General features: G+C 46.3%; 1 protein-coding gene across 4 annotated transcripts in view; it reads left to right on the plus strand.

Moving 5' to 3' along the window:
- Nucleotides 1-22,516, plus strand: part of LOC141156359 (coagulation factor XIII B chain-like) — a 234,619-nt gene that overhangs the window by 161,949 nt on the left and 50,154 nt on the right. For 2 of the 4 annotated variants that reach the window (XM_073642551.1, XM_073642550.1), the window contains one exon: nt 6,352-6,552. The exons of 1 other annotated variant lie outside the window; for it this stretch is intronic. In XM_073642551.1, coding sequence (XP_073498652.1) covers nt 6,352-6,552 — 201 coding nt within the window. Of the gene's footprint in view, nt 1-6,342; nt 6,553-22,516 lie in introns of all 4 variants that reach the window. One more of the 4 variants, XM_073642549.1, reaches the window with a different exon arrangement.

The following is a 22,516-nucleotide window of genomic DNA, read 5'->3' on the forward strand; positions in this document are numbered from 1 at the left end:
CTCCTCAACCTCCTCTCGGTCTTCCACCTGCACCCAAAGCCTGTCTGGTCATGCCACAAGCTTTCTAACTGCGCAGAAGGGATCCTGCACACCTCCTTACTATGCTGGCAGTAGGGCTCAACGTCATCAGGCGGTTTTTACATTGAAATGTCTGGGAAATGTGAGTCACACAGCTGAGGAGTTGTGGTCAGCTCTGGAGAACCAATTTCATGAATGGTTGTCTCCACTGGACCTGAAACCAGGGAAGGCCGTGTGCGACAATGCTGCAAACCTGGGTGCGGCCCTTCTCCGGGGCAATGTCACACACGTGCCTTGTATGGCTCACGTCTTGAACCTGGTTGTCCAGCAATTTTTAGCCCACTATCCCAGACTAGATGGCCTTCTGCAGAGGGCATGGTCGCTGTGTGCTCACTTCCGCCATTCGCATCCCACAGCTCAGCGACATACATCTCTACAGAAGTCGTTGGGCTTGCCACTTCACCGGCTAAAATGCGATGTGCCTACCCGGTGGAATTCAACTCTGCACATGTTGCAGCGACTGTGGCAGCACCGACAAGCCCTGGTGCAATACGTTCTGTCGTATAGCCTGGGCCAACGAGATTCAGAGGTGGGGCAAATCACGCTGGAGGAGTGGTCTCAGATCAGGGACCTATGCACCCTTCTGCACAGTTTTGAAATGGCGACGAAGATGTTTAGTGCTGACGATGCCATTATCAGCATGACTATTCCGGTGATTTACATGCTGGAGCACATGTTAAACAGAATTCGGAGTCAGGTGGTGGCACAAGAGGAGGTGGAGGAAGTAGAGGAGGAGGAGTTGTATGCGGAAGGGCTAACATCTGCAAGGTCCAGACGGTCGGCAGCACCAAGGCGGCAGGCATGTGAGGGTGGGGGAGATGGTTTTACCAGGGCGCATGGTAGCAGCCAAACTAGTGAGGAAGGTGCAGGAGCCCAGGAAGAAGTGGAGGACGAACTGATGGAAGACTCATCAGATGAGGGAGACCTTGATCACATTTCTGTTGTTCGAGGTTGGGGGGAGAGGACAGAGGAAGGAAGCATGATTGTTACCTCGCCACCAACACAACAGGGACTTGGTGCTCCTGGATGCGCAACACACATGAGTGCCTTCTTGCTGCACTACCTGCAACATGACCCTCGAATTGTGAGAATTAGAAATAATCCTGACTACTGGGTTGCCACACTGTTAGATCCCCGGTACAAAAGTAAATTTGCAGAAATTATTCCTGCCATAGAAAGGGATGCACGCATGCAGGAGTATCAGCAGAGACTGTTGCAGAATCTTACATGTGCTTTTCCACAAAATACCAGTGGTGCACGTAGTGAATCTCACAGTTCCAACTTGCCAACCGTGGGACCGTCAAGTGTTCAGCACTCAAACCGTAACAGAACCACAGTATCTGCTGGTAACATCAATTTTGCGGAATCATTTCACCACTTTTTTAGCCCATCCTTTGCAAGGCCACAGGAGACAAGAAGTCTGACACATAGTCAATGCCTAGAGACGATGGTACAGGAGTATCTCCAAGTAAACATTGAAGCCACGACTGTGTCACTGGACCCTTGCTCTTTTTGGGCTTCCAATCTGGATAAATGGCCGGAGCTAGCCACTTACGCCTTGGAGATCTTGTCATGCCCCGCAGCCAGCGTTCTGTCTGAACGTGTGTTCAGCGCTGCTGGTGGTGTGCTGACAGATAAGCGCACGCGGCTCTCCACTGATAATGTAGACAGACTCACGTTCATAAAGATGAACAAATCATGGATCCGAAATGACTTTTCTACCCCTGTGTCATCCTGGGGAGAGTAAAAGCTTGATGATTGGTTAAAATCACCCTACCAACCGTTTTAAGCTTTCAAATTACTAATCATGTTTATCTGTATCTTGACTGGAAAATAATTTGGGCTTTGTAGCAGTGTGCAGCACTGATCCTATTAGGCCATCTATACTAAAGCTTCACCAGATTTAAAATTAAAAATAATTTTTAGCTGCATCTAGCCCGGAAAATAATTTTGGGGCTCCGAGATGCGCAAGACACATAAGTGCCTTCTTGCTGCACTACCTGCAGCATGACCCTCATATTGTCAGAATTCGAAGTAATCATGACTACTGGGTTGCCACACTCTTAGATCCCCCAAACTTTTCGATCAACCTTTTCATTTTAATAAAGACCAAAAAAATGGTCATTTTTGAAATTATAAGTATTAGCAGGTTGTTAGAAACTGAAATCAAACAGTTTTCAACTCAAAACTTTATTCTAGGTGATGTTACATTTTCACATAGGACCCCTTGTTCGAAAGGAGCTTCTGAACTCTCTCGTCCATTGAATTTGTCAGGTTTTGGATGGTTTCTGCTTCAATTGTTTTGCATGAGGACAGAATACCCTCCCAGAGCTGTTGCTTAGATGTGAACTGCCTCCCGCCATCATAGACACTCCTTTTAATGATGCTCCAAAGGTTCTGAATGGGGTAGAGGTCAGGGGAGCATGGGGGTCACACCATAAGTTTGTCCCCTTTTATGCCCATATCAGCCAGAGATGCAGATGTTTTATGTGCAGCATGAGATGGTGCATTATCATGCAGAAAAATGATCTTGCTGTGAAATTCACGGTTCTTCTTCTTGAACCATGGCAGGAAGTGCTGTTTGAGAAAATCCACATACATTATGGAGTTCATCTTTAGCGCCTTCAGGGATCCTAAAGGGGCCGACAATCTCTCTCCCCATGATTCCAGCCCAAAACATTACTCCACCTCCTCCTTGTTGGCGCTGTAGCCGTGTTTGCGTGGGGTGTCCATCAACCAGCCATCCTCCACTCCATCCATCTGGACCATCGAGCGCTGCACGGCACTCGTCCGTGAACAAAACTGTTTTGAAATCAGTCTTCATGTAATGTTTGGCCCACTGGAGCCGTTTCTGCTTGTGTGAAGTGGATAGAGGAGGTCGACAGGATGGCGTATGCACAGCTGCAAACCTCTGAAGGACCCTGGATCTTGTTGTTCGGGGGACGTTGGAGGCACAAGCAGCTTCAAAAACTTGTCTGCTGCTATGACAAGGCTTTTTTGCCGCTGCTCTTTCAACCTGACGTAATTGCCTGTAGGAAAGAGTCCTCAATTTGCCCTTATCAGCACGCACACGTGTGTACTGTGAATCAGCTACATACTTCTTGATTGCCAAGACACTTCATCCTGATCATCGCACAATGTTGATTGTAGTCATGCCTTGACCTAAACACTCCACAATTTGTTGCTTCTCAGCAGCCGACACATCCTTTTTCTTTCCCATTTTGGCAGAAAATGTAGGCTGCTTAATAATTTGAGAGAGCCTTCTTAAGTAGTCTTGCCTTTCATTGGACACACCTGCCAAACTAATTAGCACAGGTGTCTGCAATTGCTTACAGTGATATAAAGAGCCCTGACACACATCACCATCAATGAGTTTAACTGACAAACAAACAAATTCTTCCCTTATCACTCCTAAACACTTTTTGCATAATAATTTGGAACGCAGTGTACATGTGCTTTTCCACAAAACACCAGCGGTTCACGTAGTGAATCTTACAGTTCTAACTTGCCAACCGTGGTCTGTATGGAGTTGTTCAATAAAGGGCCCAAAATTAAGATAACATAGATGGGAGAGGTCTCTATGAATAGGAATTCCTAAGTATTTGATACCCTGTGAGGGCCAGGCAAAGGGAAAGTTGGACTGGATGGAATCCTATATGGATTTGGGGAGGGAGACATCGAGGGCCTCAGACTTCGCTGCATTGATTTTAAAATTTGACCATGTAACAAAGTGATCTATTTCAGCCATAACAGCATGGATGGATATATGTGATTGAGTGATATATACTAGGACATCATCAGCAAATAGAGAGCACTTGTACTCGGTTCCTCCCACCTCAATCCACCTAATATTGGGGTTATGGCGAATTGATGAGAGCAGGTGCTCCGTCACTAGGATGTATAAGAGAGGGGACAGAGGACATCCCTGCCTTGTCCCATTGGTGATTGTGAAAGGTGATGAAAATGTTCTGACGCACCCCCTGGGCCTTGGGACACTCGGAGCCGGACCCTTTTTGGTGGATGCTGGTGGTTGTAGTCTTCGTGGCGGCGACCCGGTTCCGTGGCTCAGGGCGGTCAAACCAGTGGCGGAACTATTTATGTGGTTTTGATGTTTAAATGTACGACTACGCCACCCGTGGATTGCGGTCAGAGTGAACCGCCGCTACAGGGCAGACCGCTGAGGCTGGTGTTGTGGGTGCAGCAGAGCGTAGCATAACTCCCCACGGGAGGAGTATAGCCTCAGGGCAGTGTATGCGGAGGATGGGGGTGATGGTGCAGGGCAGCAGCAGTAACGACACGGAGTCAGTGATGCAGTTCAGGGCCTTTACTCACAGTTCTTATTATCCAGACCACGTCTGCAGGTAACGGCTGCCCACGTCATACTGTGCTCACCAGGTGAGGGGCTCAGACAACTCCCAGATAACTTTGGAGCACTTCACAGGACCCCCTTTGTGTGTCCTTTGTCTGGCCTTTCTTACCAACACTTCTGTCCGGCTGCCTCGGGCCTCCTCTTGGTAAACTTGGCGCCAGTTTCCCTGACCCTATGTGGTGCCTTCCTAGCGGGTGTAGCGAGGGGCTGCGCCACATAAAATGTCAGAGCCTCCGGTTTCTAGCTGAGGGTCGTTTCCTGCCTCCACTAGTTTCGGGGACCGGTCTCCCCCTTTGGCCTGACCCCTCCACGCAGGTGGATTCGGGCGTGCGGTGGTGACTCGCCCGTCCGCACCCCTCATGCAGAGCCCCTGCTCCCTGCCACTACTGCTCAGACTTCTCTGCACTGAACTAAGATGGTGCCCACCTTTTATACTCCCTTCTCAATGCACCCAGGAACTGCTTCCTCCCTGCTCCTGCACTACAGGGTTCCCCTTCCTCAGTGTTCCCTCCCCCCACTCCAGCCAGGGACAGGGACTGTCGTGCCCATCTCAGGGGCATATTGGTCGCCCTGCCCCACGGCAATGTGGTGTAAAGCATGCAGGTGTCGGGTCCTGATCCACACTCCATCCTTACCTGAGAGTGAGATATCACACCTCTGGGTGAGGTGCAATACGTCTGTAGCAACCGAGCCCTCAGGGTGCTACAGTTCCATTTATCTTCAGCCTAAGTGACGTATTGTGATACAGGGCCGTGATTTTGGCTCTAAAATGGTCCCCTAGACCCCTACCCCAAGCTTTTTAAGAGAATCATATATGGCGTGCCAGGAGACTCTATGGAATGCTTTCTCAGCATCCAACGAGAGTATCTAATTACAAATTTTTAACTGCATCTAGCCCAGGAAATACTTTGTGCCTAGTAGCAGTGTCTGCTAGTCAGCGGATTATCCCGGCTGTTAAGCAAGCTACACCACCTGTAGTTTAGACACTTAATTTTTTCAAAGGAAATGCTTCGGGACCATGGGATACTTAGTGAAGAGCATCGGGAGGCACCCCAAGGCATAGGGGCTGGGACTGGCAGTAGGATGCCTTGCGGTGGACAGCCGAGCTCGATCCTTATTAAAGCTTTTTAACTGCTGCAACTTTAGTGGACGCTACTGGAGCTGGAATTACGCGGCTGCTGGCATGAGACTTGCCCTCCAATAGATCCTTGTAAATGGATTTAAAGTGTATTCATTCAAATTAGAGAGACAATTTAAATTAAAAAGCTTAGAGCTGCCTCCACCACAGGGGGGCTCGCTCGACCCACCAGCGGACAGGCACCAGTATTGGGAGAGGGGGGCTGGCCATCAGGGTTCACCGCGGCTCTGGCACAAACCCGGCGACACGGAGGTGGCACGGGCAGGAGCGGACTGGCCGTGTCGGCTTCTCACTTTTTGGATTTTAGAAGGGCATGACATGCCTATATCTGTGTCTCCCCCTCCTTTTACTCCTCCACCTCTTTTATTTTCGCATGACTATATGTACTTGTCACTTTTCCATGTGTTAGTTGTGTCTTCTGAGCAGTTTGTCAGCTTTTGGACACCTTTGAAGGTGTTTTCTATGTGTTTCTATGTGTTTTTGTTTGCCTGCCATTGGTTTTAACGGTGTTCGAAGGTGTTCGACGAACAGTTCGGCGAACACACGGGTGTTCGACGAACCGAACTCGAACACTACGGGGGTGGCTCAACACTACCCTGCAGCTGTTGGGAAAATGTAACTACCAGCAGGACATGATGGCAGATAACATTTCACAACAGCTGGAGTATCGCAGGTTGCTGACCCCTTGTCTACAGCTACACTTTTTGTCATCACTTGTAGTTTAAGACTTCTTTATTAGTTTCTATTTCTGCTTCATGTTTTTCAGATTTTGACTCATGCCAACTGTCAATGGATAAAATTGTACAGAATAATTTGGTCATATCTAAGAGTGTATCTATTGGGAAAGCCTATAACAATGGTGATTATATCCTCTCTCGATGTAAAGCCAATCATTATCGTGCATCCCCAACTTTGAAAGTGGAATGTTTAAATGGTGAAATAATCTATCCAAAATGTACTCAGGAAAGTAAGTATATTGTTTTCTGTGTTTAGTTAAACTTTTTAGACATTAGTAAAAAAACACTTAAGGAGAGACCTGTCAGTCTAAGGGATGGGGTCGGGGAAATATCACTTGGGACTGGACACTTGGAAAAGTCATCTGATACATTTAGTTCACGGCAGGCATTTCAAAGTATGCTTTTTTTCTGAAACACTGCAGTGTTTCAGAGTTCAGTGGGAAACATACACGACTGCAATAACACAACCAGTGTCTAATTCTTACTGGGATGGTTCCGTCACTATGAAACTACTGTAAGGATCAGTTTAAATCTGTGAAATATGCATATACTGCACATCGGGGTTTCCATTAAATCTTCTAAAAACAGGATTTAGACAGAACCCTTGATGAAACCATTCACTGCAATGAGGCAGATTGAGTCACTTTAGACTCCATCTGGCCTTTTTCCAGGTGGTCGCCCATCTTTTTAGGAATACACAAAAGTTCAATTGAAAAAAAGAGAGAAGAAAAGCGCGCTGTGTGAAGGACCAGATGGACAATTTAAGAGTTGAAGACAGCCAAGAGGCCACTCAGCTGCTGGGGTTGTGCACCCCTGCACAACTCCGGTGACTGCCACAAGATGGGGAGAGGAGACAAGGTGAGCCTCACTGCGTGGTGCAGGCCGGTGAGCTTGCCACGTGCTGTGTGCTGCGGACAGCTGGCTGTGCCCGCCACTTCCGGGTTGGCCGCAACCTCGTGACTCAGGACTGAATGCGCGTCAGCGCAGGTCCTGTGAGTCTGGGAGAAGGCGGCACCCTTGTCGCAGGTCCTCAATTAATGAGTGAGATGGTTGCAGGGATGATTGGGAAAATGATCCAAAAAGCTGCTCCTGACGCTGACCCCCAAGAGGGATTAAAAACTATGTGAGGAGAAAAAAAGAGTGTGGTCTATGGAGCGCTGGAGTGATCACTGGAACAGGCAGATTGGGGCTAAAAACATTTAATAAGCCCTTTCCACAATGTGTTTCGATAGTAAACTATCTTCATCAGGTGGTACAAGGGTATGAGCATAGAATAAAATATATATAGATAAAGCTTCACAATAATAGGTTGGTATACTAATTGGTCTTACAATGATTGGTTAAACTGCTGATTAATTGAACCTGAGTTCACAAGGAACACTTCATGTGCCGGTGTGTATGTGCCTTAAAGCCGCACATAGACAACCTTCACATGAATTCAAAGATCAAGAACACATTGGATAAGACGTGAAATATAGTAATACATATTAATAAACAATATGAAAAAATACATTATTAGTATAAAATACACACACAAAAAAATTCAAAAGATAAAAATTTTGTTGTGTTGTGACATATGAAAATAATGATGAAGGAAAAAGAGAAGAGAGGGAAAAGGGGGGGGGGGTAGAATGAGTGGAAACAATATGAAGGGGGAAGGACAAAATCACTAAGAGCTGATCACATTTTCAAGGGCCAAATTCAGACCTTCAGGGGCTAATGTGCCCAATTTGAAAATTCAAAAAACTTTACCTTCACAGAACCCCCCTCCCCCACAACTAATTCAGAGGTTGAACCAGTGCATGTAGATGTACATGGATATTCGAGTAAATTCTGTCCATTACATCATAAAGGTTCTCATATTGAAACATTTCAACAACTCATTCTAAAGGACATTCGGTCCTTTGAGCATCTAAAAATTAGGGATAATTTAAGTCCTGGTGAAAGACGGGCCATTACTTCACTGAGGAACAATCAAAATCTTATCATTAAGAGTGCAGATAAGGGGGGTGTAGTATTAATGAACAGAGGCTGGTATCTTGGGGAGGGAAGAAGAATCTTGAATGATTATGATTATTATGAAACGTTATCCCATGACCCTTCGGTTTGATATTCCTGAAATACAAGGAACTTATTAAAAACGCACATGCTAATAGTCTTTTTAAAAAAAAGAGAAGAAATTTTTAGATATAACACAATTCAGGGTCCCCTTCTTCTATTTCCTCCCCAAGATACACAAAAGCCCTACAAACCCCCCCGGCCGCCCAATCATCTCGGGAATTGGTTCTATTACTAGCAATCTCTCCCATTATGTTGATCTCTTTCTTCAGAAATATGTCCTCAAACTTGATGCATACCTGAGAGAATCTTCTCAACTGATTAAGCTCCTAAGAGGTCTCCACCCCATGAACAATTGTCTCATTTTGACCCTTGATGTCAGTGCCCTTTACAGCAATATGTAAAGAGAGGAGAGAACAAGGCACAATGGGTGACTCAGTATTGCAATTGTTAGAGGGGTGTGGGAATGGCTACTAACCTTATGAAGTTGTGCACCTCTGCACAACCCCAGTGTAAAGCTCCACAAGCTCCGCTCTGTTGGTGGCTGTGAGCTAATTCCAGCAGCGTTCACAGATCCTGATCTCACGGTGTTGGATCACGTGGTCAGGTTAGTTGCATGTAACGCCGAGATGGACGCCCAGCTTCACCAACACCCCCGGCAGCGTTCCTGAGGGGTTAGGGCAGCGCATTTTGGAAAACCAGGGTAGTAATTCTAATTAAATTCCTCCCACAGGTGAAAGAACAATTAATTAAAGGCAGCTCTACCGCACCCCAACAAGGGGAAGGGACAATCAGTAAATGTGAATAGCAGTACCAGAGCGCCAATAACAGGGCAAAAATATTAAAAGGACTGATTTATTAATACACACAACGCGTTTCGGTGGACACAGCCACCTTCATCAGGTGACACCTGATGAAGGTGGCATTGTCCTTCGAAACGAGTTATGTGTATTAATAAATCAGTCCTTTTAATATTTTTGCCCTGTTATTGGTGCTCTGTTACCGCTATTCACATTTACATTACAGCAATATATCCCATGAATTGGGGTTGAAAGCGGTCGAACATTTTTTGTCAACCGATACCAATATTCCAGCTGAGCAAAAGAACTTTCTCAAAACATCTATTATGTTCATACTAAACAATAATGTATTCACTTTTGAAGGGGTGGTTTACCGTCAGATAAGGTGCTGTGCGATGAGGACGAGATTCACCCCCAGTTACTAGTGTTGAGCGAACATGCTCGACACTGCTCGGTACTCGCCCGAGCATCACGCTACTCGGGATGTTCGGCGAGCACCGAGCATTTCTGGGTTACTCGGGCGGGAGCTCGGGTCTCCGCCCTGCATGTTTGGCGCTCTTTACAGAGCCAATGAACATGCAGGGATTGCCAGCCAGTCACTGTAATGCTGCAGCCATGTTGGTTGTGGGCATTACAGTGATTGGCTGGCCGCACAGCGTCACCTCGAGTATTTAAAACCGGGCGCCTCCATCTTGGACACAGTCGCTCCGGATTAGACAGTGTAGGGACAGCGCTGCTGATTTAGGGAGAGATATAAACTGCGAAATAGTTAGTGTAGGGTCTGTAAAGGCTGCCAGAACAAACAAACAGTCCTTTTCAGGACTAATATCCATCCCAGATACCAGGCATGCAGGCTGTATAGGAGACACAGTGGTTATACCAGCAAACGCTGCATTACAGTCCTGTGTGCTCCTGTTGCTGAAATTGCTGGACTTAGCACCAGGTGTCGGGGGCCAGGAAAAATCCTTTTTTTTTCATCTAAATCCTCCTTTTTTTTTCCTCCTTCACACTGTACAAATACCCGTCTTATTAACCTTTTGGTGTCCCCCCCCCCCCCCCAAAAAAAAGGTTGTCTCTGATTTTTCAGACACAAATATAACTGTTGAAAATAGTCTGGTGTAGGCTAGAGAAACAGAAGTGTTGTTTTGCACTTCCACGGGTCAAATTGCTGTACTATCCAGTTTTGGGCCTTTAGTATCTAAAAAAAAAAGCAGTTTGAGTGTGTCGCTCACTGTTCAGCCGCAAATATCTCTATTTAAAAAAGTGTGGTATACCCCAGTAAACAATAACTGTGGTTTTGCCATCCCACGGTAAAAAATCTCTATTATTCAGCTTTTGGTAGTTTTTTCCGTAAAGAAAACAGTAGTGTCTCCTGACTGTTGTGACACAAATATATATCTGTTGAAAATAGTCTTGTGTAGGCCCGACATTTCAGTGTGGTTTCGCAGTTCCACAGGTCAAATCGCTGTACTATCCAGTTTTGGGCCTTTGGTATCTAAAAAAAAAGCAGTTTGAGTGTGTCGCTCACTGTTCAGCCGCAAATATCTCTATTTAAAAAAGTGTGGTATACCCCAGTAAACAATAACTGTGGTTTTGCCATCCCACGGTAAAAAATCTCTATTATTCAGCTTTTGGAAGTTTTTTCCGTAAAGACAAACAGTAGTGTCTCCTGACTGTTGTGACACAAAAATATATCTGTTGAAAATAGTCTTGTGTAGGCCCGACATCCCAGTGTGGTTTCGCAGTTCCACGGGTCAAATCGCTGTACTATCCAGTTTTGGGCCTTTGGTATCTAAAAAAAAAAGCAGTTTGAGTGTGTCGCTCACTGTTCAGCCGCAAATATCTCTATTTAAAAAAGTGTGGTATACCCCAGTAAACAATAACTGTGGTTTTGCCATCCCACGGTAAAAAATCTCTATTATTCAGCTTTTGGTAGTTTTTTCCGTAAAGAAAAACAGTAGTGTCTCCTGATTGTTGTGACACAAAAATATATCTGTTGAAAATAGTCTTGTGTAGGCCCGACATCCCAGTGTGGTTTCGCAGTTCCATGGGTCAAATCACTGTACTATCCAGTTTTGGGCCTTTGGTATCTAAAAAAAAAGCAGTTTGAGTGTGTCGCTCACTGTTCAGCCGCAAATATCTCTATTTAAAAAAGTGTGATATACCCCAGTAAACAATACCTGTGGTTTTGCCATCCCACGGTAAAAAATCTCTATTATTCAGCTTTTGGTAGTTTTTTCCGTAAAGAAAAACAGTAGTGTCTCCTGACTGTTGTGACACAAAAATATATCTGTTGAAAATAGTCTTGTGTAGGCCCGACATCCCAGTGTGGTTTCGCAGTTCCACGGGTCAAATCGCTGTACTATCCAGTTTTGGGCCTTTGTTATCTAAAAAAAAAGCAGTTTGAGTGTGTCGCTCACTGTTCAGCCGCAAATATCTCTATTTAAAAAAGTGTGGTATACCCCAGTAAACAATAACTGTGGTTTTCCTCTTCCACGGTTCTAATCTACTCTTTATTACCCTTTTTCCATTGATAGTGCAAGTGTAAGCTATTTTACTTCATTTACAATGGGCAAGGCGTGTGGCAAAGGACGTGGAAGTGGACGTTCTGGTGATGGTTCGTGCAGAGGACGGGGCCGTGGCCAAGGTGAAAATGTGCCACAACCAACAGCCACATCTTCTCGCTCCCACTTCTTGACCGAATTACTAGGGAAGCACAGAACAACACCAGTATTGAGAACTGATCAGTGTGAACAGGTTATTAATTGGATAGCAGATAATATTTCCAGTTACCCGGGCACCACCACCTCCTGTCTGTCTTCCACACGGTCAACTCTTAGTAGCCGTGAGTCTCGACCGCATACTCCTCCTCACCCTGATGCTCCTTCCTCCCACCATGCCGAGTGTCGTCAGACAGCAAGTGATCCCACACTTGGACACTCTGAAGAGCTGTTCACTGGTCCATTTCCATATTTGGGCCCCTCACCTGATACGCTTGAAGTGGTGGAAGAGGAGATCCCATGTTGCGATGTCCAAATATTTGAACAGCCACGGCAATTGGCAATCTGTCACAAGAGGTGGACGATGATGAGACACAATTGCCAGGAAGTGAGGAGGAGGATCGTGGTGCGCAAGTGGAAGAGGAGGAGGTGGTGGATGATCTAGTAACTGACCCAACGTGGAAGGAGGACATGCAGAGTGAGGCCAGCAGCACACAGGGGGAGGGAGGCAGAGTACCCCAACAGGCAGGAAGAAGCAGTGTGGTGGCCGCAGACAGAAGGCAGGCAACCGTTCCCCGTAACACCAACACGAGGGACGTTGCCAGTACAAGCGGTAGGTCTTCCAGAGTCTGGAATTTTTTTAAAGACTCTGCTGATAACCCCAAAAAGGCCATATGTTCCACCTGCCATGCCAGCATCAGCAGGGGTGACAAAACTACCAGCCTGACCACCACCAGCATGATCAGGCACATGGCAGCAAAGCAACCGACTTTGTGGGGTGAAACCCAGGGTCCACGACCAGTGTCAGCGGGTGTCACCACTGCTTCTTCCACTGTTGTGCGTGCAATAGAACCCCCTGTTGTGTGTGCAAGGCAATCCCCTGTCCATACTGCATGTAAAGATGCCCCCTCCTCTCAGTCTTCACTTGTTATGGCAGTTTCTCAAGAAACAGCATCAACGTCCACGTCCCACCGCAGCGTTCAATTGTCCATATCCCAGACCTTTGAACGAAAGCGGAAATTCGCAGCTAACGCCCCACAGGCCACAGTCCTAAATTCGCACATTTCACGACTGCTTGCATTGGAAATGCTGCCTTTTAGGCTGGTGGAGATGGAATCCTTCCGCAATCTTATGGCGGTGGCCGTCCTTCGGTACTCGGTCCCCAGCCGACACTATTTTGCCCGGTGTGCCATCCCCGCACTACACAAGCGCGTGCCCCAAAGCTTCTGTTATGCCCTCAACAACGCAGTTACTGGGAGAGTCCACCTGACAACGGACACGTGGACAAGTGCTTGTGGCCAGGGACGGTACATCTCTCTGACGGCACACTGGGTATACATAGTGGAAGCCGGGACCCAGTCGGACCTTGGGATGGAACACATCCTCCCCACACCGAGGATTGCGGGCCCTATGTCAGTCAGAGTTGCCCCCACAGTGTACAGCTCCTGCGCATCCTCCTCCTCCTCCTCATGTTCAGCCTCCATCTCAGATATCACCACATCAGTTACAAGCTGGAAGCATTGCAGTACTGCCTCCGCCAAGCGGCAACAGGCTGTGCTGAAACTCATAAGCTTAGGTGATAAACCTCACACTGCTTGTGAGTTGTGGACAGCTGTGAAAGAGCAGGCAGATCTGTGGCTGAGACCGCTGAACCTACATCCCGCATGGTCGTGTGTGACAATGGCCGTAACCTGGTGGCGGCTCTGAGGCGAGGTGAGATCACACACGTACCATGCCTGGCTCATGTGCTTAACCTCGTGGTTCAGCGGTTTCTTAAATCGTACCCCGAGTTGCCAGATCGGCTCATGAAAGTACGCCGCCTGTCAGCTCATTTTCGCAAGTCGGCTACAGCTTCCACCGCCCTTGCTGTGTTGCAGCAGCGTTTGCAGCTTCCGGCACACCGACTGGTGTGTGATGTCCCCACACATTGGAACTCTACCCTCCACATGTTGCAAAGGATTTGTGAGCAGAAAAGAGCAGTTGTGGAGTACCAGCTGAAACAAGGCCGTCGATATTCAGGTCAGACTCCACACATAAGACCTCAGGAGTAGACCTGGATGTCTGACATATGTACAATCCTGACAAACTTTGAGGAGGCAACCAAGATGGTGAGTGGCGATGATGCCATCACTCGTGTCAGCATCCCACTTGTCTGTCTTTTGCAACGCTCTCTGCAGAGAACTAAAGAGTAGAGATGAGCGTTGTTCTACTCGAACTGTTCGCCAATCTCAAATTCGAGCTGTTTTGGACGGTGTTCGAGCCGTTCGGCGAACACGAACAATTTGAGAAAAATTCGGCTGTTCGAGGTTATGTTCGATAACTGTTCGTGCACCAAAATCATAACTGGATTTTTTCTCAGTAATGATGAAAATTAATGTTAATACGCAGTTTGAGTGTACAGCGGGGTGGGGGGAGGGGCAGGGGATGGATCTCTGCAGGAACAATGAAGATCTCCATTTTTTTTTCTCTTTCCCGCATTTACAGTGGGGAGGTGCAATCTGTCAGCCTATCAGCAGCGCACACACGGAGCGAAGTGCTTTTTTTCACACAAGCAAGGGCATGTGTCATTGGCAGTGTATGTCACATGTCCTTGCCCTATAAGACCAAGCCATTTTCCCCGTCGCCACCATTTTCTCACTGCTGCAGCTGCGTGTTAGACGGCACCGCTGTTGCTGTGTGCGCTATACCTTGTTAATTTCAAGCCAATTTTCGCACAAATATACAGATAGCTTGGGAGTAGGGAATAGTTGTGATTGCAGTCCTTTTAAGGACTAGGTTACAGCATTTCCTACGACTTTTATCAGGGAGGTCTGTGCTCTTAAATAGATCGGTTGTGGGAGTAAAGACTAATTGTAATTGCAGTCCTTTTCAGGACTAGGTTACATGAGTTCCTATCAGTTTTTGCCAGGCAGGTCTGTGCCAGTGCTGTGCAAGTTTTTTTCACAGCATTTGGCTGAATCTAGCAAAGCTAATCCTTTTTGGCCTATTGCAGAGTGTGTTAGTCAGTGGAGTAGCCTATCTGTGTTGCAAGATATACCACCTGTGTATAGAATACCAATTTTTTTACTGCACCTAGTGAAGTAAAATCTTTTGGGCATAGCATCATTCTATTAGTCCATCTATACTGACCTCCATCAGGTTGCAAATTAAAACTAATTTTTATCTGCATCTACAGTACCTCTGAAAAAATATTTGGGCTTCTAGCAGTGTGTGGGACTTGTTCTATTAGTCCATCTATACTGACCTCCATCAGGTTGCAAACTGAATATATTTTTTTCTGCATCTACCTCTGAAAAAATATTGGGCTTCTAGCTGTGTGTGGGTCTTGTTCTATTAATCCATCTATACTGACCTCCATCAGGTTGCAAACTGAATATATTTTTTTCTGCATCTACCTCTGAAAAAATATTTGGCCTTCTAGTAGTGTGTCGGACTTTCTCTATTAGTCCATCTATACTGACCTCCATCAGGTTGCAAATTAAAACTAATTTTTATCTGCATCTACAGTACCTCTGAAAAAATATTTGGGCTTCTAGCTGTGTGTGGGACTTGTTGTATTAGTCCATCTATACTGACCTCCATCAGGTTGCAAACTGAATATATTTTTTTCTGCATCTACCTCTGAAAAAATATTTGGCCTTCTAGTAGTGTGTCGGACTTTCTCTATTAGTCCATCTATACTGACCTCCATCAGGTTGCAAATTGAAAATAATTTTTATCTGCATGTACAGTACCTCTGAAAAAATATTTGGGCTTCTAGCTGTGTGCGGGACTTGTTGTATTAGTCCATCTATACTGACCTCCATCAGGTTGCAAACTGAATATATTTTTTTCTGCATCTACCTCTGAAAAAATATTTGGCCTTCTAGTAGTGTGTCGGACTTTCTCTATTAGTCCATCTATACTGACCTCCATCAGGTTGCAAATTAAAACTAATTTTTATCTGCATCTACAGTACCTCTGAAAAAATATTTGGGCTTCTAGCAGTGTGTGGGACTTGTTCTATTAGTCCATCTATACTGACCTCCATCAGGTTGCAAACTGAATATATTTTTTTCTGCATCTACCTCTGAAAAAATATTGGGCTTCTAGCTGTGTGTGGGTCTTGTTCTATTAATCCATCTATACTGACCTCCATCAGGTTGCAAACTGAATATATTTTTTCTGCATCTACCTCTGAAAAAATATTTGGCCTTCTAGTAGTGTGTCGGACTTTCTCTATTAGTCCATCTATACTGACCTCCATCAGGTTGCAAATTAAAACTAATTTTTATCTGCATCTACAGTACCTCTGAAAAAATATTTGGGCTTCTAGCAGTGTGTGGGACTTGTTCTATTAGTCCATCTATACTGACCTCCATCAGGTTGCAAACTGAATATAGTTTTTTCTGCATCTACCTCTGAAAAAATATTGGGCTTCTAGCTGTGTGTGGGTCTTGTTCTATTAATCCATCTATACTGACCTCCATCAGGTTGCAAACTGAATATATTTTTTTCTGCATCTACCTCTGAAAAAATATTTGGCCTTCTAGTAGTGTGTCGGACTTTCTCTATTAGTCCATCTATACTGACCTCCATCAGGTTGCAAATTAAAACTAATTTTTATCTGCATCTACAGTACCTCTGAAAAAATATTTGGGCTTCTAGCTGTGTGTGTGGGACTTGTTCTATTAGTCCATCTATACTGACCTCCATCAGGTTGCAAACTGAATATAGTATTTTCTGCATCTACCTCTGAAAAAATATTGGGCTTCTAGCTGTGTGTGGGTCTTGTTCTATTAATCCATCTATACTGACCTCCATCAGGTTGCAAACTGAATATATTTTTTTCTGCATCTACCTCTGAAAAAATATTTGGCCTTCTAGTAGTGTGTCGGACTTTCTCTATTAGTCCATCTATACTGACCTCCATCAGGTTGCAAATTCAAAATAATTTTTTTCTGCATCTAACCCAGCCAATAGTTTTGGCCTAATACCACAGTTTGGCCACTCAGCTCTGCTCGGTTACCATCCATTGTTTTTTTGTGCAAACAACTCCAGAGTTGTGAATTAGTTAACCACCAAAATGAGTGGAAAAAGGCCTGCTGCTGGTGGAAAGGGGAATAGGCGTGTTGGGAAGGGGAAAAAAGGTTGTGTCCGTGGGGTAGGTGTTAAAGCAACAGTAACATCTGCAGAAGAAAGACCATCTTCCAGCCAAACTAAAATGTCTACTTCTTTTAGCGGACAATGTGATAAGATCCCTTTCTTACGGCCACGCCAATCGCTACAAATTCCAGATGAGGCACAAAAACAGCAGGTGCTTCAACGGATATCAAGTGCTCCTTTAAGTGGGCTCTCCTCCACATCAACTTCAACATCACAAATACTCCAGTCCTCAAAGGTGTCACCCAAATCGCACTTGCTTCCTCACAGCTCCCAAATCTCCAGCTGCCCATCTGAGTATGAGGTAGAACAGATGGTTGAGTCTGCAGAGCTGTTTACTCATACTATAGCCTGGGAATCAGAGGTCGACTCCAGCGCTTCTGTGAATCCAGACGAGGAAATGATCTGCACTGATGCCCAGAATCTTTATGAGTCGGATCCAGGACCAGACGCAGAAGGTTCTGACCATAATGTAGACCCTCATTCCCAAACTGTAACTCCTGTTGGTGGAGACAATGAGGAAGACGATGATAAGACTCAAATACCTGATTGGAGCGACAACTTTAGTTTTTTGTCAGGGCAGGAACAGGTTGGCTCTGAGGACGACGGGTGTGATAACGCACAGGGTGATGATGATGAGGTCGGAGATCCCACTTACTGTCAACCCACAGTCAGCCAAGAGATGAGGTCAGCAGAGGAGGTGGAGGAAGATGCTAGTGACGACGAGGTCAGGTTGCGCCTTCCTGGACAGAGACGTAGTACTGGAAGCACGTCAACAACTGCATCCTCAAACACAACTCTGCCTCTCACCACAAGTCGTGGTGGCTCTTCAGGTCGCATGGGTGCTAAGCCTTGCATAGCCTGGGCATTTTTTCAGATCGATAAAGATGACCCAACTCGTGTTATCTGTAACATTTGTCAGCAAAAGCTAAGTAGAGGCCAAAAAATACATAGTTTGAGTACTTCATGCATGAACCGGCACATGGACATGAAGCATAAGTTGCAGTGGGAAGCTCAGTGTGCTACAATGCGGCCTAGCCGGCCGGGCCAACCACCGTCTGCCATATCTTGTGCATCCGCGGCCTCTTCATCCTCTGTGACTGGGGGGACAGCAGTCACACCTGTTTTGGGGCGCAGACCTGCCACCTCTTTACCCGCAACAGCCAGCGTGATTGGCAGGTCATCATTTTCTTTGGAGGTGGTAACACCAGCTGGTGTTGAGCGCTGTCCGACATCGATAGCACCACCTTTGGATGAAGGCAACCTAACATGTCCGCCTGCATCTTCCTCACAGACCGGCAGTTTGCCGGGGACACCCTTATCAACCCCGTCTAAGCACAATAGCCAGCCCTCGGTCCATCAGATGTGGACAAGTAAAAGACCATTTCCTCCTAGCCATGAGAAAGCTAAGAGGTTGAATTTCACCATCTGCAAGCTCTTGGCTACAGAAATGCTGCCTTTCCGCCTGGTGGACACAGAGGATTTTCGAGACCTTATGTCCGTCGCAGTGCCCCAGTACCAGATGCCCAGTCGGCACTACTTCTCAAAGAAAGGTGTGCCTGCGCTCCACCAGCATGTCGCACACAACATCACCGCTTCTTTGAGAAACTCTGTGTGTGACAGGGTGCATTTCACCACAGACACTTGGACGAGTAGGCATGGACAGGGGCGTTACATGTCGCTGACTGGGCACTGGGTAACTATGGTGACAGCAGGACAAGGGGCTGCTGTCCAAGTCTTGCCGTCCCCACGAGTTGTGCGTCAATCCTCTTTATGTCAAAGTTCCTCCACTGCTTCTGCCTCCTCAACCTCCTCTCGGTCTTCCACCTGCACCCAAAGCCTGTCTGGTCATGCCACAAGCTTTCTAACTGCGCAGAAGGGATCCTGCACACCTCCTTACTATGCTGGCAGTAGGGCTCAACGTCATCAGGCGGTTTTTACATTGAAATGTCTGGGAAATGTGAGTCACACAGCTGAGGAGTTGTGGTCAGCTCTGGAGAACCAATTTCATGAATGGTTGTCTCCACTGGACCTGAAACCAGGGAAGGCCGTGTGCGACAATGCTGCAAACCTGGGTGCGGCCCTTCGCCGGGGCAATGTCACACACGTGCCTTGTATGGCTCACGTGTTGAACCTGGTTGTCCAGCAATTTTTAGCCCACTATCCCAGACTAGATGGCCTTCTGCAGAGGGCACGGTCGCTGTGTGCTCACTTCCGCCGTTCGCATCCCGCAGCTCAGCGACTTACATCTCTACAGAAGTCGTTGGGCCTGCCACTTCACCGGCTAAAATGCGATGTGCCTACCCGGTGGAATTCAACTCTGCACATGTTGCAGCGACTGTGGCAGCACCGACAAGCCCTGGTGCAATACGTTCTGACGTATAGCCTGGGCCAACGAGATTCAGAGGTGGGGCAAATGACGCTGGAGGAGTGGTCTCAGATCAGGGACCTATGCACCCTTCTGCACAGTTTTGAAATGGCGACGAAGATGTTTAGTGCTGACGATGCCATTATCAGCATGACTATTCCGGTGATTTACATGCTGGAGCACATGTTAAACAGAATTCGGAGTCAGGTGGTGGCACAAGAGGAGGTGGAGGAAGTAGAGGAGGAGGAGTTGTATGCGGAAGGGCTAACATCTGCAAGGTCCAGAAGGTCGGCAGCACCAAGGCGGCAGGCATGTGAGGGTGGGGGAGATGGTTTTATCAGGGCGCATGGTAGCAGCCAAACTAGTGAGGAAGGTGCAGGAGCCCAGGAAGAAGTGGAGGACGAACTGATGGAAGACTCATCAGATGAGGGAGACCTTGATCACATTTCTGTTGTGCGAGGTTGGGGGGAGAGGACAGAGGAAGGAAGCATGATTGTTACCTCGCCACCAACACAACAGGGACTTGGTGCTCCTGGATGCGCAACACACATGAGTGCCTTCTTGCTGCACTACCTGCAACATGACCCTCGAATTGTGAGAATTAGAAATAATCCTGACTACTGGGTTGCCACACTGTTAGATCCTCGGTACAAAAGTAAATTTGCAGAAATTATTCCTGCCATAGAAAGGGATGCACGCATGCAGGAGTATCAGCAGAGACTGTTGCAGAATCTTACATGTGCTTTTCCACAAAATACCAGTGGTGCACGTAGTGAATCTCACAGTTCCAACTTGCCAACCGTGGGACCGTCAAGTGTTTAGCACTCAAACTGTAACAGAACCACAGTATCTGCTGGTAACATCAATTTTGCGGAATCATTTCACCACTTTTTTAGCCCATCCTTTGCAAGGCCACAGGAGACAAGAAGTCTGACACATAGTCAACGCCTAGAGACGATGGTACAGGAGTATCTCCAAGTAAACATTGAAGCCACGACTGTGTCACTGGACCCTTGCTCTTTTTGGGCTTCCAATCTGGATAAATGGCCGGAGCTAGCCACTTACGCCTTGGAGATCTTGTCATGCCCCGCAGCCAGCGTTCTGTCTGAACGTGTGTTCAGCGCTGCTGGTGGTGTGCTGACAGATAAGCGCACGCGGCTCTCCACTGATAATGTAGACAGACTCACGTTCATAAAGATGAACAAATCATGGATCCGAAATGACTTTTCTACCCCTGTGTCATCCTGGGGAGAGTAAAAGCTTGATGATTGGTTAAAATCACCCTACCAAACGTTTTAAGCTTTCAAATTACTAATCATGTTTATCTGTATCTTGACTGGAAAATAATTTGGGCTTTGTAGCAGTGTGCAGCACTGATCCTATTAGGCCATCTATAATAAGCTCCACCAGATTTAAAATGAAAAATAATTTTTAGCTGCATCTAGCCCGGAAAATAATTTTGGGGCTCCGAGATGCGCAAGACACATAAGTGCCTTCTTGCTGCACTACCTGCAGCATGACCCTCATATTGTCAGAATTCGAAGTAATCATGACTACTGGGTTGCCACACTCTTAGATCCCCCAAACTTTTCGATCAACCTTTTCATTTTAATAAAGACCAAAAAAATGGTCATTTTTGAAATTATAAGCATTAGCAGGTTGTTAGAAACTGAAATCAAACAGTTTTCAACTCAAAACTTTATTCTAGGTGATGTTACATTTTCACACAGGACCCCTTGTTCGAAAGGAGCTTCTGAACTCTCTCGTCCATTGAATTTGTCAGGTTTTGGATGGTTTCTGCTTCAATTGTTTTACATGAGGACAGAATACCCTCCCAGAGCTGTTGCTTAGATGTGAACTGCCTCCCGCCATCATAGACACTCCTTTTAATGATGCTCCAAAGGTTCTGAATGGGGTAGAGGTCAGGGGAGCATGGGGGTCACACCATAAGTTTGTCCCCTTTTATGCCCATATCAGCCAGAGATGCAGATGTTTTATGTGCAGCATGAAATGGTGCATTATCATGCAGAAAAATGATCTTGCTGTGAAATACACGGTTCTTCTTCTTGAACCATGGCAGGAAGTGCTGTTTGAGAAAATCCACATACATTATGGAGTTCATCTTTAGCGCCTTCAGGGATCCTAAAGGGGCCGACAATCTCTCTCCCCATGATTCCAGCCCAAAACATTACTCCACCTCCTCCTTGTTGGCGCTGTAGCCGTGTTTGCGTGGGGTGTCCATCAACCAGCCATCCTCCACTCCATCCATCTGGACCATCGAGCGCTGCACGGCACTCATCCGTGAACAAAACAGTTTTGAAATCAGTCTTCATGTAATGTTTGGCCCACTGGAGCCGTTTCTGCTTGTGTGAAGTGGATAGAGGAGGTCGACAGGATGGCGTATGCACAGCTGCAAACCTCTGAAGGACCCTGCATCTTGTTGTTCGGGGGACGTTGGAGGCACAAGCAGCTTCAAAAACGTGTCTGCTGCTATGACAAGGCTTTTTTGCCGCTGCTCTTTCAACCTGACGTAATTGCCTGTAGGAAAGAGTCCTCAATTTGCCCTTATCAGCACGCACACGTGTGTACTGTGAATCAGCTACATACTTCTTGATTGCCAAGACACTTCATCCTGATCATCGCACAATGTTGATTGTAGTCATGCCTTGACCTAAACACTCCACAATTTGTTGCTTCTCAGCAGCCGACACATCCTTTTTCTTTCCCATTTTGGCAGAAAATGTAGGCTGCTTAATAATGTGAGAGAGCCTTCTTAAGTAGTCTTGCCTTTCATTGGACACACCTGCCAAACTAATTAGCACAGGTGTCTGCAATTGCTTACAGTGATATAAAGAGCCCTGACACACATCACCATCAATGAGTTTAACTGACAAACAAACAAATTCTTCCCTTATCACTCCTAAACACTTTTTGCATAATAATTTGGAACGCGGTGTACATGTGCTTTTCCACAAAACACCAGCGGTTCACGTAGTGAATCTTACAGTTCTAACTTGCCAACCGTGGTCTGTATGGAATTGTTCAATAAAGGGCCCAAAATTAAGATAACATAGATGGGAGAGGTCTCTATGAATAGGAATTCCTA

This window comes from Phyllobates terribilis, unplaced genomic scaffold (assembly GCF_046119375.1).
Source record: "Phyllobates terribilis strain yellow unplaced genomic scaffold, ASM4611937v1 Scaffold_8__6_contigs__length_399053987, whole genome shotgun sequence".
Lineage (NCBI taxonomy): Eukaryota > Metazoa > Chordata > Amphibia > Anura > Dendrobatidae > Phyllobates > Phyllobates terribilis.